The 18,870-nt window shown below is 39.9% G+C and overlaps 3 protein-coding genes across 4 annotated transcripts; 2 read left to right on the forward strand and 1 right to left on the reverse strand.

The window, feature by feature from the left end:
• The first annotated feature begins 60 nt into the window (after window positions 1-60).
• hpcal1 (hippocalcin-like 1) lies at window positions 61-8,699 on the forward strand. The gene is made up of 4 exons (XM_086060916.1): window positions 61-323; window positions 5,588-6,024; window positions 6,816-6,921; window positions 7,946-8,699. Exons 2-4 carry the CDS (start codon window positions 5,647-5,649, stop codon window positions 8,041-8,043), a joined length of 582 nt encoding a protein of 193 aa, XP_085917042.1. The 5' UTR covers window positions 61-323; window positions 5,588-5,646; the 3' UTR covers window positions 8,044-8,699.
• Window positions 8,627-13,281, reverse strand: pdia6 (protein disulfide isomerase family A, member 6). Of its 2 annotated transcripts, none has more exons than XM_086060915.1 (13): window positions 13,155-13,281; window positions 12,732-12,876; window positions 12,523-12,580; window positions 11,828-11,954; window positions 11,643-11,749; window positions 11,438-11,568; window positions 11,173-11,287; window positions 10,957-11,097; window positions 10,771-10,855; window positions 9,875-9,947; window positions 9,636-9,794; window positions 9,477-9,573; window positions 8,627-9,176 (listed from the first exon to the last, which is right to left on the reverse strand). In XM_086060915.1, exons 1-13 carry the CDS (start codon window positions 13,171-13,173, stop codon window positions 9,105-9,107), a joined length of 1,329 nt encoding a protein of 442 aa, XP_085917041.1. In that variant the 5' UTR covers window positions 13,174-13,281; the 3' UTR covers window positions 8,627-9,104. The 2 variants fall into 2 exon arrangements, with proteins under 2 accessions (XP_085917041.1, XP_085917040.1); XM_086060914.1 differs by having other exon boundaries at window positions 11,438-11,571.
• Window positions 13,282-14,924: 1,643 nt separating this feature from the next.
• Window positions 14,925-17,962, forward strand: LOC147158437 (voltage-gated potassium channel regulatory subunit KCNF1-like). Its single transcript, XM_086061160.1, has 2 exons — window positions 14,925-15,754; window positions 17,071-17,962. Exons 1-2 carry the CDS (start codon window positions 15,095-15,097, stop codon window positions 17,857-17,859), a joined length of 1,449 nt encoding a protein of 482 aa, XP_085917286.1. The 5' UTR covers window positions 14,925-15,094; the 3' UTR covers window positions 17,860-17,962.
• The last annotated feature ends 908 nt before the right edge of the window (window positions 17,963-18,870 follow it).

Consider the following 18,870-nt stretch of genomic DNA (forward strand, 5'->3'; position numbering starts at 1 on the left):
GAAATATTTGTATTTGGGGGTCCTAGAGGAAAAGTAAACCCCTTTGTTGTTTTTGGTCGAGTCGGATGAAAATCGAGCTCGTGCCACATCTTCCAGCAGCAAAGCTTGTAAGCATCGCTGGCGGCCTGTGGTAAAACAAACTATTCTTAGTAGACAACATTTAAAGCTTTAAAACATCGGTTTTATTTTTATTTTTTCCGTCTGGTTTGCTCAACAAAAGACGGTGAAGTTAATGGTGAATTCTGTCCGCTGAAGACGACGTAAAAGTGGACCGACCAAAGCGGACTTTTCTACTGTAAAACTCCCAAATCCTCTCCTCAAAGGTAATTTTACTTTTCTTTTCTGTTTTAAATAATAAACTTATTGGGTCGTAAACTATTTCCAAGTCCGCGTTCGGCTGCGGTGCCAGTTTCCCCCCAAGACACGATGGTAGTTTGAGGGTTACACCCATTTAAGACGACACTGCATCCCATTCCTATTTCTGTCAAGGTTGTGAGTGGATTAAGTACAATTATTTAAATTTAAAAAGTCACATTACTGTACAACGTTACAACGAAGCGATAACGTTACAATGTGTGGATAACTACGTAATTAATACGTCAAATTTAAAAATGCAATTTTTAGTCCGTTACATTCCTAAAACCGTATTTGTGTGTGGGTGTGTGTGGGTGTGTTGGTGTGGAGGGGGGGGGGACTTTCAGGAATCATTCAATGTCATTAAAGTAACTAAGAGCAAAGGCCAACACTTTGTGTAGTCCATGTTGATGGAATTCTTAACAGGAGTCAGAATATTTGATTTGATATAATTGAGCTCTCTAACCAACAGTTAAAATGTGACATAAAATGGACAAACTGGTAAGAAATGCACTATGGACAACTAACTGCATTAGTCCACCCACGCATTACACCTACGTGAGATTTTCCATCCGGCAGTATCAGTAGTGGAAACCAGGGACAATTGTAAAATTTTTGACTTTTGTGTGTCCAACTTGGAGCTCTTTTGACCTTGGGTGTTCATATTTTTTCTGCAAACTAGCTTCAAGTATCCACACTAATAAAGTGCCTGGAAAATGCCTGTGCAACACAAACAAAAAACGCACGATGTAACCTCAAATAGCTTAATTTGTCCCCATGGTGTCTGGGTCAGTTGTAACATAAAGGTCATTAATGACTGTTGAAAGCAAGAATAACATAGTACAAAAGGTGCCACTGTGTCCTTTTTTTTGGGGGGGGGGTGGTACTTATCTTCTGCTCTACTTCCAGTGTGTGCTTGACAGGTGTGTCAGTTGCTGTTGTTTCCTCCTCCTTTAAAGGGCGTTTCTGTTGTCTGACTTTTTTTGTACGTTTCGGGTAACGGTTGTACTAAAGATCAGCCAAGTAAGTGTTTCTTCAGTAGAGACTGTGGCTTTTCGAGTGGCTTGGTTCCGAGCTGGAACAGAAGCTTGGGTCGGTAGCTAAGGCAGAGTTGGGAGAGCTGGACCAGGATGCAAACTCACGTACCTCAAATGTGGCAGGATTGTACAGCCAATTGTTTTTCCAATAAAAATCATATTTGTACTGACGCATTCAAGTCAAATGTAACTTGTTTGTAAATTGTATGCAGTAGTTTACAGTTTGCTACAACTGTTCCTGAGTGCATTAGCAAGAAGCTAGCTTGTTTTTTTTAGCTAAAATGATCACAATCTCAATGAAATATAGTTAAATAAGTAACAAAGAACATGATATACGTTTAATGAGTCCAACTACAAAGCAGTCTGTCATCACAAAAAAACAACAACACTTTTCTTAGCTCACAATTATGTTTCCCTAACAATTGTTTCTGTCTGCTGTATGAACACTACTTTTTTTTTTACATGTGGACTAAGAACTAAATAATAACATGTTTCATCACAACACAACATATAAATATTGCATTTGTGGAATGTGAATTCAGGGGGTGGCCATTTTGTCTTGAAAATGACATCACACAGTGCTTATCAGGTAACGACCATCACGGCGCACCTGTTGTCTGGGTTTGGTCATGTGACGTTCTCAAGCTGAGCCATTAGGCACTGTAATGTCATTTTCAGACGACCGCAAGTCTTATTCTGTGAATGACAACCAGGTGGATACACAGATTTTAGCCAAAATTGTAATATGTAATATGTTTTTTGTTTTAGCATAATGGATATCATAATGGGCTCGGAACCATAAAATAATATTGTGAGGCAGAAAGTGACTAGTTTGATGCGCGCAACTGGTTGGCTATTGGAATCTCATCTTTAAAAAAAAAAAAAAACCTTGTAAGTTAAAAAAGTTTGATGACACATAAGTAAAATCAGCCAAAATTTGGCTCACTATTGGAAGTGTGATATCGAAGTCATTTCGGAATATTTTACTTGCGACCACTTAAAATATTCAATGACATAAGACCTATTCATACATATATAGTTTTTATTTATTTATTTGTTTTTGATGCTCTCTATGGACAATAAAAGCAATATTGTCCGTATATATATATATATATATAAATAAAACACTGTGCTTTCTTGTTTTGGTATAAGAATGGGGACATAGGAATTGAATTTAGTTGATGACCTAGTGAAGGGATAAAAAAAAAAATGAAAAATTATCATTTATAACGGGAGTCAATGGGCCAAAATTTGGACATTTTTACTCATGTGTGCTCTAAAAATTTGTTTCCCACATATAATAATGGCAATAATAATTTTGAACTTCAACATGTTTTGGACAATTGGGTGCAATTTCAACTCACTCAGTGAGTTTTCTATATGCTTTATTTATGATATTAATATTAATAAAAAGCAAAAAGCCAAAAATGTACACGAGGCTTTTAAAAAGTTATTTAAAAAACTCATAATTAACTTCAGAAAGCCTGCAAAGTTTTGTCAAAAGCTGTGTAGCATATAACTATAAAAATTTGGTGCAAAATGGTTTTCCTCTCTTTTGGGGAGAGCTCAATGCTTTTAGGTCGTGTTCAGACAATGTTGGAAACAGAGTTGTCTTGCTGAACTGAATATATGCTTTTAAAAGCATAATAGTATGCTAGGTACTGTATCATCGGTCCAGATTGGCTCTTGGATTGCCTCCTTTTTCTTGCGCTTTAGCACCACTATTGTGTTGCCGTGGCAACTGGTGTGTCAGGGGACCTCATCCTGAGCCAGTGCATGATGTTCTCCGCAGTAGTTCAGGGAAAACCACAAAGCGAGAAATAACGGGAGAGTTCATTTCTTTTTTTTTTCTTTTTATACTGATTGGTTTCCGACCCAATTGATGCTGTCTTTATTACCAACGCACACACGGCATAGCAGCAAAATGAATCCCGAGTCCTTGTCGTCTCCGAGGTCCGTACCGCGTCCGTGTTTTGTTTGATTTCCATCCAATTAAATGGCACGTTAAAATCTTTCCTCATGTTTATACAGGTTAGATCGTGGTAATGATATGTGACCCCTGACATCATTAAAAAAGCAAACAGTTATTAATGTCTTGGTCCGATTTATTGAAAGGTTTTGACCTGCAGAACAAAGCTCACAATTGAACATATATATATATATATATATATATATATATATATATATATATATATATATATATATATATAATTTATTTTGATTTTGGTGTGCTTGATAAATTAAAGTAAAAATATTTCAAGGTGGCCCTTCCATCGTTTATTTTTTCTGTATGTGGCCCTCGAAGCAAATGGTATGGTATTCATTTTATTTATTGGTGGTTCGAGGGCTTTATTTATTGTATCCAATGCTTACTCCAGCCATCCATGTTTTAAGTTCATCTATATAGGGTCATGTTAAAATACAGCCAATCCCAGTTGACTTGGGACAATGTTGTTTAAAAAAAATAAATATACATAATTGATCAATAATGACACACCAAGAACCACTTAAAAGAATTATATGCAAGTTCTAATGAGCAACATAGTAGTGTTTTAGGCCCAAGTGTTGATATAAAAAAATGAGACTAAAGTTGCATATTTATTTGTAGTAATCCACTGTAACTGGCTTGACAGTTTACGGCAATAACTGGCCTTTTTTTTTAAGGGAACATCTAAGCAGGGCACAATATTATTGGCTGCTTGCCTCTTTAAACTTAATTGCCTCTAATTAACTTTTTCTTTCTCCTCCTCAGTGAGCAGTTACAATATGGAGAAGGAGGGTAGATGAAAGAAACAGTAACAGTTGCAAGAATGCCTTTAAAAAAAAGGGAAAAAAGCCAGCATGTACTAATTAGCCCCAAACACAACATGAGTAGCCCACAGCTCTGTTCTAAAAAATAGACACTGCGCCCACTTAAGATGGTGCACGTTTCGTAATGTACCAAATACTCTATTTATTGAACCAAGATCCATCCAGTGACTTCTGCAAGTGTCCCGCAAGGTCAACAAAATAACTTTTCTTTGTGGCATGTACCCCATTTCCTGTCACTCTAAATGAGCATAAAAAAAATCACTGGTGAGGTACATATGAGGACTCCGCGTATGCTGCGGAGATTCTGGACAGATTTAGACAGTCGCGTTGAGTTGTGCCAAGTTAACCAGTGGGGTGCATTTAGAGTGTTATCTTCAAATCGGATGAAACCATGCAACTGTAACTACGAGCTGTAAAATAAATATGACATGTTCTATCTACTTGGAAATCAGGTTGTGTTTATGTGTTTGTAGTACAAAATAAAACACACAAATCTTACTAGGGATGCAAAATAAATTGAATTCAAAAAAGCGTGCTATAGATGTCAACAGCAAACACAAGCTGGTATCAGATGTGATACAGTAATAAAAGTCATCACATCCGCCATATTATGGTGTCGATTCAGTTTGGAGGTGTGGTGTTTATTCAAGCAGACGACACACCCGGCCATTAAGGCACTGCATCTATTTGAGGAAATACGGTAATGAGGATGTAAACAAGGACAACTGTCATTTGTTCTGCTCCCTTAATAAAATCATTCACATAATTTGTTCCATTCACGCGTTATGATGGCGTATGTTGGGCTCGGCATCACCATCCATCTTCATGCAATTAAATGCGCATAAGTCGTATTTCATTTTGCAGTTGTTGTTTTTTTTGTGTCATGTACTTCTTAGGAAAAGAGCAAAAGGGTCTGTTGTTTTGGCGCATAGTGACAACGCGAATGAAGTGGGCTTGTGTCATTACACACACACCAGTCAGTGTGTGAAACGGACTCATTAGGAAGAGAAGCCACTGGAAAAAGTGGACCGTGCATCACAAGGGAGTTGAGAATTAGGAATGACAAACTCTTTCGACAAAAATGTTCTGAATGCCAGTCATGCGTTTTCCTAGGAAATGACCAAATTTGGTCAAACAGATGCTTGAATGGCATTTACAATGACACGGCCAATCACAGTGCAGGAACGTCTTGAGTGAGTGTGGTGATTTTCTTTTCTTTTTTTACCCCTCCACGCTTAATCACACCTGCATTACGTGTGATGTTGAGATCGCACTCTGATGCTCCTCCTGGAGAGACAATTATTGCCTGGCCTCTTGATTGTTTTTCTGCCTGCATCCTTAGCATCTCCCTTGTTACTTCCACTAGATTTGTCGGTTCCTTACAGGAGAAAAGAGAAACGAAACACCAGTCCAGTTATCAACCTGCCGCCGGGAGCGCTGCATCATGGGAAAACAGAACAGTAAGCTCCGGCCCGAGGTCCTGAACGATTTGCGAGAGAACACGGAGTTCACCGACCACGAGCTGCAGGAGTGGTACCGCGGCTTCCTCAAGGACTGCCCCACCGGCCACCTGACCGTGGAGGAGTTCAAGAAGATCTACGCAAACTTTTTCCCCTACGGAGACGCCTCCAAGTTCGCCGAGCACGTCTTCCGCACGTTCGACACCAACGGCGACGCCACCATCGACTTCCGGGAGTTCATCATCGCTCTGAGCGTGACGTCGCGCGGCGGCCTGGAGCAGAAACTGCGCTGGGCCTTCAGCATGTACGACCTGGACGGGAATGGTTATATCAGCCGCGCTGAAATGCTGGAGATAGTCCAGGTGAGGACTGGGTGCCCATTTATTTATTTATTTATATTTTATTTATTTACTTTTTTATTACACTATGATTACAGATTAATGTAACTGCATTTTTTTCAGATAGGATTCTTTTCATATGTATTTATTTATGTATGTATATATATATATATATATATATATATATATATATATATATATATATATATATATATATATATATATATATATATATATATATATTAGGGGTATAACAAGAAAACAGTTTGAACTGGAAAATCTTATTATTATTTTTTATTTAAAGACCAAAGTAAAGCTTTTTTTCCCCTTCCAAATAACATTCTTTCTTTTAATCCATCAAGGGTATAAAATGCTAGTTAAATTTGGAATTGTAAAACCTTAGCTTGATGATCAACGTTTTTTTCTTGAAACATCAGATTTAAAATACATGTATTATTTCTCTTAATCCACCGGCAGTTTCAGCTCCAAGTTTGAACTTTGAAATCATATTTCTGGTCTCGTAGGACTATAGGCATAGTTTCTCCTAACATCATAGCGGTTGCCCTTTCCGTGGTTATATTTACTCCTCCAGCGTGGTGAGCTGAGCTGTGGGGTCATATCAATATTGGCTTTAGCCTGTTGCGTTTGCCCATAGAAATGCATCAGAGCTTTTTGTTACTCTTGTTTTTGGTCCTCATCCAAGCCAGAGACATTTAAGAGTGTTTACAAGACAGATTCCATATTTCAAGTTTGCTTCTCAGAGATGTTCACTGCACTAAAGGGAAAATACTGTGTGACTAACCCATCGTTCGTAGGCCATTTATAAGATGGTGTCTTCAGTGATGAAGATGCCCGAGGATGAATCCACGCCGGAGAAACGCACAGATAAGATCTTCAGACAGATGGACATCGACAACGACGGTGAGACTATAATGACACATTCCTACTCGTTGGGCCTTTTACTGTTACTAGTGTAGCACAACAGTTAACTGGTAAGGGTTAAATTGCGTACCAGTTGGCCAAAAGTGGACTATGGGGCTGTGTCCAAATGTCCACCCAACTCCCTATACAGTGCGCTACTGAGGCATCACGCCATTTTGTAGGGGTGTCCTTGAGGTTAATAAATTCTAAGTGGTGTTTCAGTATCACACTCCTTTTTCTATTTTAGTAAATTTAGACACGATTATTTTCTCAATCAGCTTTAAATGCAGCGTTTCCGCCAGTGACAGCTTCCGGAAGCGCGTCCAATTACAAAATATTTCCGATTCACAACATTGCACGGAACTAAAGACGGACATTTAATCCGAACTTTATTTTATTTAATTATTATTTTTATTTATTTTTTTATTTTACACAAAAATATAGGGGTGTAGGGCACTTAAAAGTAGTGAACATCGATGCTCACTCAACCAGATTGATGTAGACAAAAATGCATTGCAAGTATGAAAGAAAAAAAACATGGAGCAAGCGCAAAAATAAAAGCAATACATTAACTAGATACTACGGAAATAATGAATTCGTTTTAGTTGAAAATATGTACGACAAGGGAAATAAAATACAGTTTTATTTTTTTTTAATTCACAATAAATAGTCGGAGATTTAATCGCTGCTGCGTCATGACAAGTACGGCGGTCACGTGATATGCGACAAGGAGCAAGTAGTGAGCTGGCCGTCCGAATCGCCAAACAGAATGAGAGCACTATATATTAGGGCAACTATATAGTGCGGGGGGCTATGTAGGGAATGAGGGGTTGTGCCCTTACCTTTAGGGGAAAAGGATGGACATCGGACACAGCCATAGAGAAGCGTTCCACTCTATGGTGTACCTGAATTGCATTACTCTAACCCCACAGCGCCCTCTGTTGGCCGACGCAGTCATGTGATATAAACAAGCCTCTCGTGTCGTGTCGAGTCTGAAACTGATTGTGTGCCTTGTGATGAACAGGTCGTTTGTCCTTGGAGGAGTTCATTAAAGGTGCCAAGAGCGACCCGTCCATTGTCCGACTGCTGCAGTCAGATCAGAGCGCCTCTCGTCAGTTCTGAGGCGACAAGCACGCCCTCATAAGCGTGTACAGCACTCCGCGATGTCTTATTGTTTACATCAGGGTTTCCAAAACGTTCTACAAATTTGCTTACTCCGCTCAAATTAAAGTATTGTAGTTAAAGCAATGACAGAAACACAGAAAATGTGTTTAAACCATTTTACTGTGACAATTAGGGAGCTCATAATTGGCCCGTTCCCCATTTTGGTTCCAGGCTTTTATTTTGGAAACCCTGCTTTTCATAATTATATTTTTGTGGCTTCTCTGTGGATTGTTGCGCTTTTCCTCATGTGTACATTTTTATCTTGAAACTGATGTTACTTGTCCTCACAAAGTCAAGTGCCATATCATGTATTTATATTGACTGGATTCCTTACATGGCAAGTATTATGACTCTGGCTATGTTACATTTAGAGGGAATTAATTGCATCACTATGCTAAGATTTGATTCACTTCAACTGTGCTGCTCAGGAATGCTCGATAGCTGTTCTACACAAAAGATGTATATGCCTTTTAGTATTGCATGCACTTTGTGACATAACGCATCTTTATAATGTAGTGACTTTAAATAGGAAGACTGCGGCTGTTTTTATTGTTTTATTGTAACAAATGTTTTCACACAATTGAAATAAAGTTTGTGTAAGAAAAATCTACACAAGATGCCCCCCTTCAACATTCTTTAACCACTGGATTGAAAACCAGGAAAAAGAAATGATATGATGGCATGTGAGAGCTTTGACAAAAGTGTTGAATATTTGAGTCCACATTTAAAAATAGACAAATGAAACAATAATAAGCTTCCTTTCTTTTAAACACGTTGGTTGGATTGCAACTTTCTGAAGTTACGCGAGTGACTGACCCCCACCCCTCCCACCCACCCGCCCACTCCCCAATCAGTCCCTCTGGAGTATTTCAGTAACTGCGACCAACCGGGCCTTCCATTCATCCACAGGAGAAGAGGAGGTGGCTCGCACGGGACCAAACCGCATCCAAAGCAAACCAGCCAGGATTAATTCCCAGCCCCCACCTTTTTAAAAAAAAATTATAATAATAATCCGAGCCTCATAACTCAATCTTCTTGTCAAAATCATCCAGCTCCACGTCACTGAGGTCGTATTCCTCCTCCTCGGGAAGCTGAGGGCAAGAGAAATAAAAATGTATTTGTACATTTTCATTATTATTATTTATTTCCTTATTATTATTTATTCATTATTATTTATTTCATTATTATTATTACTTCATTATTATTTATTTCTTCATCATCATTATTTATTTCAATCTTTATTTCTCCATCATTATTATTTATTTCTTCTTATTTATCATTATCATTATTATTATTATTCCTTTGTACGATGGAGATTAAACTAATATAACATCCAGCGCCACATAATGTTGTCTGTCTCTCGTCAGGAACTAATTAGTAATTTGTCTCACCTGTCCATCTTTTCCATCCCACGGTTGAACTGAGTAAATCTTGGGCATTACGCCGCCTGCCAACGTGGCAGTCGAACCTCGTCCGACCGAAAGCTCCCTGCAAACGACAAAGAGCGTTTTTACTTCCTGTTGGCAACTTGTACAGCTTGCGCAGCTCACCTGAGGAATTCGTGAATCCCGGTGTCACTGAAGGATCCCTTGAGCAGAGCGAATTTCATCTTGCGCGTGTTGATGGCGGCCATGGCGGGGTAGCCGAAGCCGCCGATGCCCAGCGAGGCCTCCAGCGCCATCTGACTGCCGGCCTCGGCCCAAAGCCAGCTGTTGAGGGAAAGCGAGGCAGGTCTCGTGAAGTCACTGCTAATGAGATCGGCGTCCAAACGCTCGGCTTTCGCTCTTACCCCCACATCTTCTTCTTGTACTTGTCGGCCATCTTCACCATCACGTCCAGGTAGCTGTTTCTACCAGCTGCACCTGTTCATATAAACAATACAAGAATGTGCTTGATTAAGAACAGGGAGGACTCTGATCCAGTGGGTGACAATTGAACTAATACAAACAAAAAGTAATGATATCACAAACACTAAAATTGGAACATTTTCATTAATGAAATAAAGTGCTAAAAAACTGAGATTACAGTAACCAAGAGAAGAAACTATAATTATCGCAAAAAAAGTCATTTGTTAATTAATTTCATACATGAGCTTTCGGGGTTTCTATGACTCATTAATTCTCAGGGCTTTCGACAAATACTCCTCCCTATGGCAACTAAAAAGCATTAAAAAAAATAAAAACATTTAAATGTTACAAATAAATCTAATACTAAAATAAGAAAATCTAGTAAAGTAAAAAGCCCAAAAAAGTCTAAAAATAAATTAAACCAGATTTAAAAAAAAAAAAAGAAGTAATTGTTAAAAAAATATTTTTTTTTTACTAAGAACAACTAAACTAAAAAGTAAAAAGCATTAAAAAAAGCTCTTAAAAACAATTTTTGTTAAAAAAAATAAAATAAAACTAATTCTAAAACTAAGAAAAACTATAATTAATTTTTAAAAATGTACTAACTTTTTTTTAATTTCAACAATTTGATTTGTTGAGTAATGTAATACAAATGTATTTTGCATTATTAAACACAATAACATACATTATTTTGTCCACTTGAGGTTGCCATTGTCACGTTCCACTGTACTACCTACGACTTTTGAATGTGTATGGGAGTTGGAGTTAATCATAGACAGGCCTGGTGAGTGACGTGGGTGTCAGCGCATGCAACTACAGTTTGCTGGACTGCACTCACCTGTGTCCAGAATGTGCGGCAGGATGCCAATGATGCAAAGCTGACTGTCTTCACAAGTATTCTTCAGCACGTCTTCGTTAAGAATCTGTGTATTTGTGTCATAAAGGACACGTGCAGTCAAAAGTTTAGAGGTTACATTAAGTTCCTCTGTGTTAGTTTAATGCAACGCTCGACGCGTCAACCAACCTCCAGCAGTTCAGGAGCAGGGGCATTATCAGAAAACAGATCCATGGCCCTCTCGATGATGTTGCCGCGGGAACGTCCCCCCTGGTAGTCCTCGGGCTCCTCCCCTTTGCGGAATACCTTAATGGTTGGAAAACCTCGGATCTGCGCGCAGACAAAACATACCAGTTTTATGTCAGCTAAAAAAATATATTAAAAAAAAGATGTTTTCAGACGTACCCCATAGCGGCTGGACACTGCCTGATGTACAGTTGCATCAACGACTCCCAGGCGAATTCTGCCCTTTGTCTGCTCCTTGATGGCCGAAGCGGCAGCTGCCCACTCAGGCTCCAGGCTGGTGATTGCAAAAAAGTAACATTGTGTCACTTTTCACATTGAATCCCTTATAAATACAGTGGGAGCCTCACAGGTCACAATCAGACTAAGAACAATGTAAATAAGCAAAAACACTTTGCCCTCATCCTTGTCTAAGGCGCAAACTCACTTCTTGCAGTGTCCACACCAGGGAGCAAAGAACTCCACCAACCACACGTCATCACTATCCAACACCATCCTGTCAAAGTTGTCATCCGTAAGCTCCACCACGTCCTTTTTACCATCACTGTCACTGCCACTCTGCTGGGGTCAAAGTCTCAATCAGCTCTGCTTTAAATGTTGCCACCAGAAACGCTACATGATTCTTCTCATACCTGTTTGCTGTAACCCGAGCTGCCGGACTTGCCACCAAGTCGTTCTTTGACCAGAGCACGCAGAGCGTTCATGGCTCCATCAACGATGGCCTGGCTGTTTCGTCCACCTGAGGAAGAAAAAAAAAATAACTCTGAAGTATTTTCAACTGATGTACTGTGTACAAAATTACCCCCGTCGCAAGTACCTTGATATTGCTCGGGTTTGTTTTTGTTGGCGCCAAAGATCTTGATAGTGGGGAAGCCGGCGATGCCATATTGGCTTCCCAGAGATTTGTGCTGGTCTGAATCTACTGCGCCAACCTTGACGATACCCTGTGAGAGAACACAGGCGGTAAACTCAACACTTAGTTGACAAAATACTAATTTAGGGAGTATTAGTAGTAGTAGTAATTAGGGGTGTGCAAAAAAAATCAATTCTCATTTAGTACGATTCAGAATCGATTTTAAATGTCCCAAAATCGATTTTATTAAAATTATTTTATATTGTCTTCCCTTTGTTTGTGTGTGCCTTTATTGGGAGCGCTGTTCATGTTGTACCCAATTTGGCCACTTAGGGGCAGTGTGGTTCCAGGCGGTCTGATACACTGTTAAGTTGTAGCCACATTAGAGTAGACGTTCTTTTGAGTAATAAAAGTGCCGCGAGTAGCGCACTAATTAGCATTAGCGAGTCAGACTAGAGTAGATCATTACGATTCCTTGAACATCTATAAATTGAAGCAAAAATCATTGCCAACCAAATCATTGTGAAACAAAAATCCCTCTTGATCGAAAATCGATTCTGAATCGAATTGCACACCCAAAAATCTGAATCGAATCGAATCGTGAGACATTCAAAGATTCCCACCACTAGTAGTAATAGTAGTTTAAAGTTAGTGTTTACCTTAAGGGCTGTCGCTGCCTTCTTCCAGTCTGGCGTCAACTTTTGACAATGGCCGCACCTGATGAAGACAAGGTATGTAAACATTATCCAAATGTGCTGTCTCAGGCATGCCAACCACTATTCCACCGTTACACACGCTTTGAAACTATGCTGCCGGGACACCCCTAGGCGATGGTTTAGGCCCACCCAAGATGTGTCGAGGCACTCACCAGGGAGCGTAGAACTCGATCAGCCACAGACTGTCGCTCTGGATCACCTCTCGGTTAAAGTTGGACAGGTTCAGTTCGACCACATCGTCGCTGGGGGAATAAAAGGCTTGCACAGCAACAAGCAGCGAGCACCCCAGCAAAACTCCTGCACAAAGATCCGAAGCACGATCAGTGATCTCTTGTTACATTACATTTACGGAGGAAGCTTTTCACCGATCAACGATTTATCATGCATTGGACATTTTACTCAGTGTGGGAAAGATGTAAAATTCCCCATTCCTATTGAATTAAAAAGGCCTGCCAACTTATGGTGCCTTCGTTATTCAAGCTAGACAACAAGCCAAACTACTTCGCAATTGTGTAACCCAAGAATCCCAAAACGGGGGATTTTAAATAACTAATTGAATTTTCGGTTCCACTTACCAGAACGTAATTGTTTCATTATTTAAGTAGCTTCTAAACCTCCTCTTGTACCAGCAAACCCTACGAAGTGTACCGCCGCTTGCTGCAGCTGCCTGAAATAAAGTCAGTCGAGGAGATTCACCGTGGCCCACGCTAATTGGCTGAACTCAAGCGATGCAACCAAACAAAGAACGCCGATTGGCTGAAACGCGCGTTTCCGACTAGCCCACCAATCGGAAGGCGCCGTGTAAGGTTTACAGGGAAGCGTTACGTTCACAACAGCGTGACGAGAAGAAAATATAACAAACGCAATTCCGATCTCTTTAGGTTGTCACGAAAGTGCTCTTCGATGAATATTATCCTAATCCAATTAAGAAGTCATTTATTTTGAAACAATGTGAGATTGACAAGATTAAAAACAAAATAAATAATTATATATTATTTCAGGTACCCCCCAAAGCAAATTAGGTCCAATTTAAAATTTTGAACGAAATTTACCCGACGAAGGAGTTTTTAAGACTGAGGTTTGATTTTGATGTAAATAATTGTGTGTTCTGTGATGTGGATGTAGAAAACTTGAACCATGTTTTTTTTCCACTGCAATGTAGTACATTCCTTCTGGACTAATTTAAAGCCTTGGTTACAAAAAAAATAAAAATAAACATTGATTTCCCCTTGACAGAAGAGTCTATTTTGTTTGGTGTATTTCAGGAAGACAAGATATTAGAATTTGTTTTGTTGCTTTTAGGGACATTTTTTATTCCCTCATTTAGTTTCTTTATTGGAAAGATTAGATTTGTTATAGTCATCTTACAAATATAATTTCTGTTGTTTATTAATTTTTTCCTTTTATTTTATATGTTCAATTAGAACGCTTTTGCTCGATCTTTGTCAAGTAATTTGTCATTTAATGATACATGTGTGGTGCCGTATTTGTTTGTGTATAACTGCTTAATAAAAAAAAAACATAATTTAAGAAAAAGTGACAAGGAGAAAATTCATAAGGAGTTGTTTTATTAGGGTTAGGGTTAGTAATTAAAATAATCTCGCGTAAAACACATGTAAATCGTGGCATAAAAGCGGACGCGCCACATAATCTTTTTCGAAATAGATGTGTAAACGTTGATTGACAGATATACCCCAAAAGACTATTGTTCACATGTATTATTTTCCCGCCACTAGATGGAGACAAATAATCACCCCAAACCTGTGAACTATTTGTACTCCTCTCCTATTTTTAATCAGCCGTAACATGAATAATATCGTTCACTAAAAATACAGATGTTTGAACAATTTAAATACATTTACAGTATTTCATGTATGCACTCTTTTCCACTGCAAAATTACCCTGTGCTTGCTGTTATCTATTCCATATCATTACGTTTTTCTTTTACACACTTTTTGGCCATTTAATGCTTGTTGTACTTTGTGCTCAGCCATTTTTGACTGTTTTCAGCGTTTTTGGCCGTGACATTATTTTGTGGATTTAGTCGGTGCGTGTTGTGTGCGCGCCCTTACACCGGCAGCCTGTTTACAGTACGAGACCTCCATTACTCCACTCTATTACATTGTGCTGGGCCGTGTTATTTTATCGAGCGGAAAATATTACTGCTGCTAGACTTTTACCATTTGTCTAGAAGTTCCCTACAACTACGAAGAGCTTTGCCCCAACATAAGAACCGTACGGTCGGACATAAATAAAATAAATAAACAAACGCCACACTCTTATTTTGCTGTCGTACCGGAAGTAGTTATTTCAATTAGTTCTTCCTTGACTTCTAGTTGCGCGCTTCAATCCAACTTTGTGCACTCACTCTCAAGAGCCGCAAAACGCCAGCTCGTGGACGCAAGGATTCTTCAACCACTGCTTACGAATTTCCTTCTTTTCATTTTTTTAAGCATTAAACACTTTTGCTTGACTTGCACAACAATTCAGGATCACCCGCCCCCAGTCCATCACAATGTGGGGAAACCACAGGAGTCGGTACCGGAGCGGCTCCGGATCCAGCGAGGAACCCGAGATCGTGGTGAACATCGGCGGGTTGAAACAGGTGTTTTGCCGGGACGTTCTCAACCGCTTCCCAGACACCCGCCTTGCCGAACTAGTGAACTCCGTGTCCCCCCTCCCCACGGAGGACATCTCCTCCCTGTGTGATGACTACGACCCTGAAAAGGGAGAGTTTTATTTCGACCGAGATCCAGACGCGTTCAAGTGCATCACGGAGCTTTATTACTACGGGGAGATCCACGTCAAGCGAGGTATCTGCCCCATCTGCTTCATGAAGGAGATGGACTTTTGGAAAATTGACTCGGATTTCCTGGACGAGTGCTGCAAGAGTAACTTGAAGGAGGTGGAAGACGAGCTAGAGGAGATCGCGGAGAAGGTGAGGACCATCCTGGTGGACCGAGAGGGAGACCCGAGCGTCAGTGGCTGGCAGCGCTTCCAGACGTGCACGTGGAGGCTCATGGAGAAGCCCGAGTCGTCCTTGCCGGCTCACATCATCGCCATCCTCTCCTTCGTCTTCATCCTCGTCTCCTCCGTGATCATGTGCGTCAGCACCATACCGGACCTGCAGGTGGAGGACGAGGAGGGGAACCTCACGGAGAATCCCATTTTGGAGGTTACACTCAAAACAAATCAACTTCCAAAATTATTTGAGTTTGTTTCACTTTTAGTTTGTCTTAAACTATGAAAGATTTACAGTGGTGCCTTGAGATCAGAGTTTAATTTGTTCATAGCAAGGTAATGAAAACAAACAACAAACTAAAATTGAAAAAAAAAATATTGATGAAATATGAAAAAATGCATATACTTTTTTAAAATTTTTACTACAAAACGTGTTTTATTTTTTTATAAAACTATAGCGAAAATGTATTTTGTTTTCGTCTTCATCAATTAATATATGAGCGTTCAAGGTTCATTTTAAACGTATTTATTTTGGTCTTGCAAAGGAAAAGAAGCTCGAAAAGCCCTTTGAGGATTGTATCTTGCACTAAATACTTAATATGCATATAAAACTAACACTAAAACTAATAAAAACTCATCTAAAATGAAGCATTAAAAAAAAGAAAGGAAATTCATTAAAACTAACAAACCGGCTCTAAAAAACAATTAAAATTAACTGAATAATAATTATTATTATTAATAAATAAAAACTACAGTAACTATCATGAAAACACCAAAACTATTCTAGCCCTGCCAATACTTGCAACTCAAAATCATCTTTCCCCATTACAATGCATGTAAATGCCATTAATTCCCCACCCAAAAAAAATAATATTTTTTGTAATATAATTTTATTAAAGAAATTAGCAGCCTATAATACTTTTTAAAAATATATACTAACACAATTAAATACAATGTAATGAATTAAACAATTTGTACATGATTAATTCAGTGTGGCGCCTTCTGATGTACGTGACTCAGCCACTGGGGGCAGTATAGTACAGTCATGCAAACACAAGGAACAGTTTACAACTGGAAGTGAGCATCCAATACGGTGTTGTGGCATCAGTCGCTTTATGCAGAGGATAAAGAATATGTGCCTGTGAGTATGTACATAGGGCTTCAAGTAATAATTATTTTAATAATTGATTATTTTGTCACTTAATCAATGAATGGGATTTAAATAATAACGTTTTCATTTCTATTCCTCTGTTCAAAAACATTATGATTCAGCTACTGGTTTAGTCCGTAACATTTCCAAAAAAAGAAAGAAACTATTGACCATTGTTTGTTGTTGTTGTTTTGCAAAATCCAAAATCAGTTTGTAATTCCTACCAGCAACACGAAATAAACGGGCACAAAAAATGTACACAGTAAACACAAAAACAAACTTCTACTTTGTAAATTTGTGATTTCGTGAACGGTACACGATTGAACTGGAAACGACATCCCGAGATGAACAACTGTCATTTCACTTTTTATGCCTTTCAGTGCATCGAGACGGTGTGCATCGGCTGGTTCACCATCGAGTACGTCCTGCGCCTGATCTCGTCCCCGAACAAAGTCAAGTTTGCGCTGGCCTTCATGAACGTGGTGGACTTCATGGCCATCATGCCCTTCTTCGTGGTGCTCCTCCTCACCTCGCTGGGCGCCGGCGTGATGGAGCTGGCCAACGTGCAGCAGGCGGTGCAGGCCTTACGCATCATGCGCATCGCCCGCATCTTCAAGTTGGCGCGCCACTCGGCCGGACTCCAGACCCTCACCAGCGCCCTGAAGAGCAGCCTGAAGGAGCTGGGCCTGCTCCTCATGTACATGGGCGTGGGAGTGTTCCTCTTCTCCGCGCTGGGCTACACGTTGGAGCAGAACCACCCGGAGACCCTGTTCACCAGCATCCCGCAGTCTTTCTGGTGGGCCGTGATCACCATGACCACGGTGGGCTACGGCGACGTGTACCCCAAGACCACCTTGGGGCGCTGCAACGCCGCCATCAGCTTCCTGTGCGGCGTGATCGCCATCGCCCTGCCCATCCATCCCATTATCAACAATTTTGTTCTGTTTTACAATAAGCAGCAGGTTCTGGAGACGGCCGCCAAGCACGAGATCGAACTGATGGCGCTGCGCTCCGACCAGGATGGCGCCGCCCAAAAACACGTGTGTGGGGCCGGGTACACCCATATGGCATTCCTGAAGAGCCCACGCAAGGCAGGGGCCAAACTGGGTCCCAACATGAACGCTAGCTTAGACAGAACCTCTGAAAACAAACATTCAATAGCTCTCTAAACAGTTTCTCACGTGAACACAACGGCGAAGAATGTTCTCTATTTAGAGTCCGTCATATTTGGGGTGCAGTTCTGGGCAAAAAAATAAAACCACTATGAAATGATCAGTTTTTCTGATTTTGCTCTTTTTAGTGGCACAGTAGAACCTCGGGTTATGAATTCGATCCATTATGTGACCAAACTGAAACAAAACTGAAATGCGGTTAAAAATAACTAGTAAAAACACACTTCATGATGAAGAAAAAAACATGCTGTTTTTGCTAGCAAAACACAAAGTACACTCATCTGACTGTTCGTCACAGCTAGCCCATATAGCTAGCTAGAAAATGGCTACCACATCCCAGAATTCAACACAGCTTTAGCAAAGTTGTTTTTAGACCATGAAGCCTTGCTAACACTATTAGCAGTGCAGTGAGCTGTCATATAGTAGCTGAAGGTGGAACCTGGATGGCTGGGATCTTGTTTGAGACTGCTAGCTAGCTAGCTAGCTATTGCTAGCTTCACAGCAAAGCTTATTTGAATGCACCTCTGGGTGTTGCGAAAAGCGCTTTACAAATTTGATTTCTTCTTATTATAACAACAGTACAGATGGTTGATTTCACGAAACTACCCAGCGCACTTTTCACAAATATGGAACACCATTTTGTTTGCCACTGTTAGCGGTACAGCTTCCTCCGCAGCAGTCAACCCCCAAAACATGTGGATAGGCCATTCATTCAGAAGCAGTTTTGAAGGTATTGAATGGATTTGAAGGGACATTTAACTAATTCTGAACCCATCCCTAGTTATCAGCGGGTGTGCACACTTGTGCAACCATATCTCAGTTGTTTATTTTTCACTTTTCTAAAAGGATTATTTATTTATTTATTTATTTATTACAAAAGTCATTAGAGTTGTTTGGTTTATAGGTCACATTGATGGTGGGAAACAAATTGGAAATTATTTCTCATATAGTTTTATATTACAAACTTGGCATATGAACAGGGGTGTGTAGACTTTTTATATCCACTGA

The sequence above is a fragment of the Leptonotus elevatus genome, chromosome 18, assembly GCF_054856555.1.
Source record: "Leptonotus elevatus isolate MCC_2025b chromosome 18, RoL_Lele_1.0, whole genome shotgun sequence".
In the NCBI taxonomy this organism is placed as follows: domain Eukaryota; kingdom Metazoa; phylum Chordata; class Actinopteri; order Syngnathiformes; family Syngnathidae; genus Leptonotus; species Leptonotus elevatus.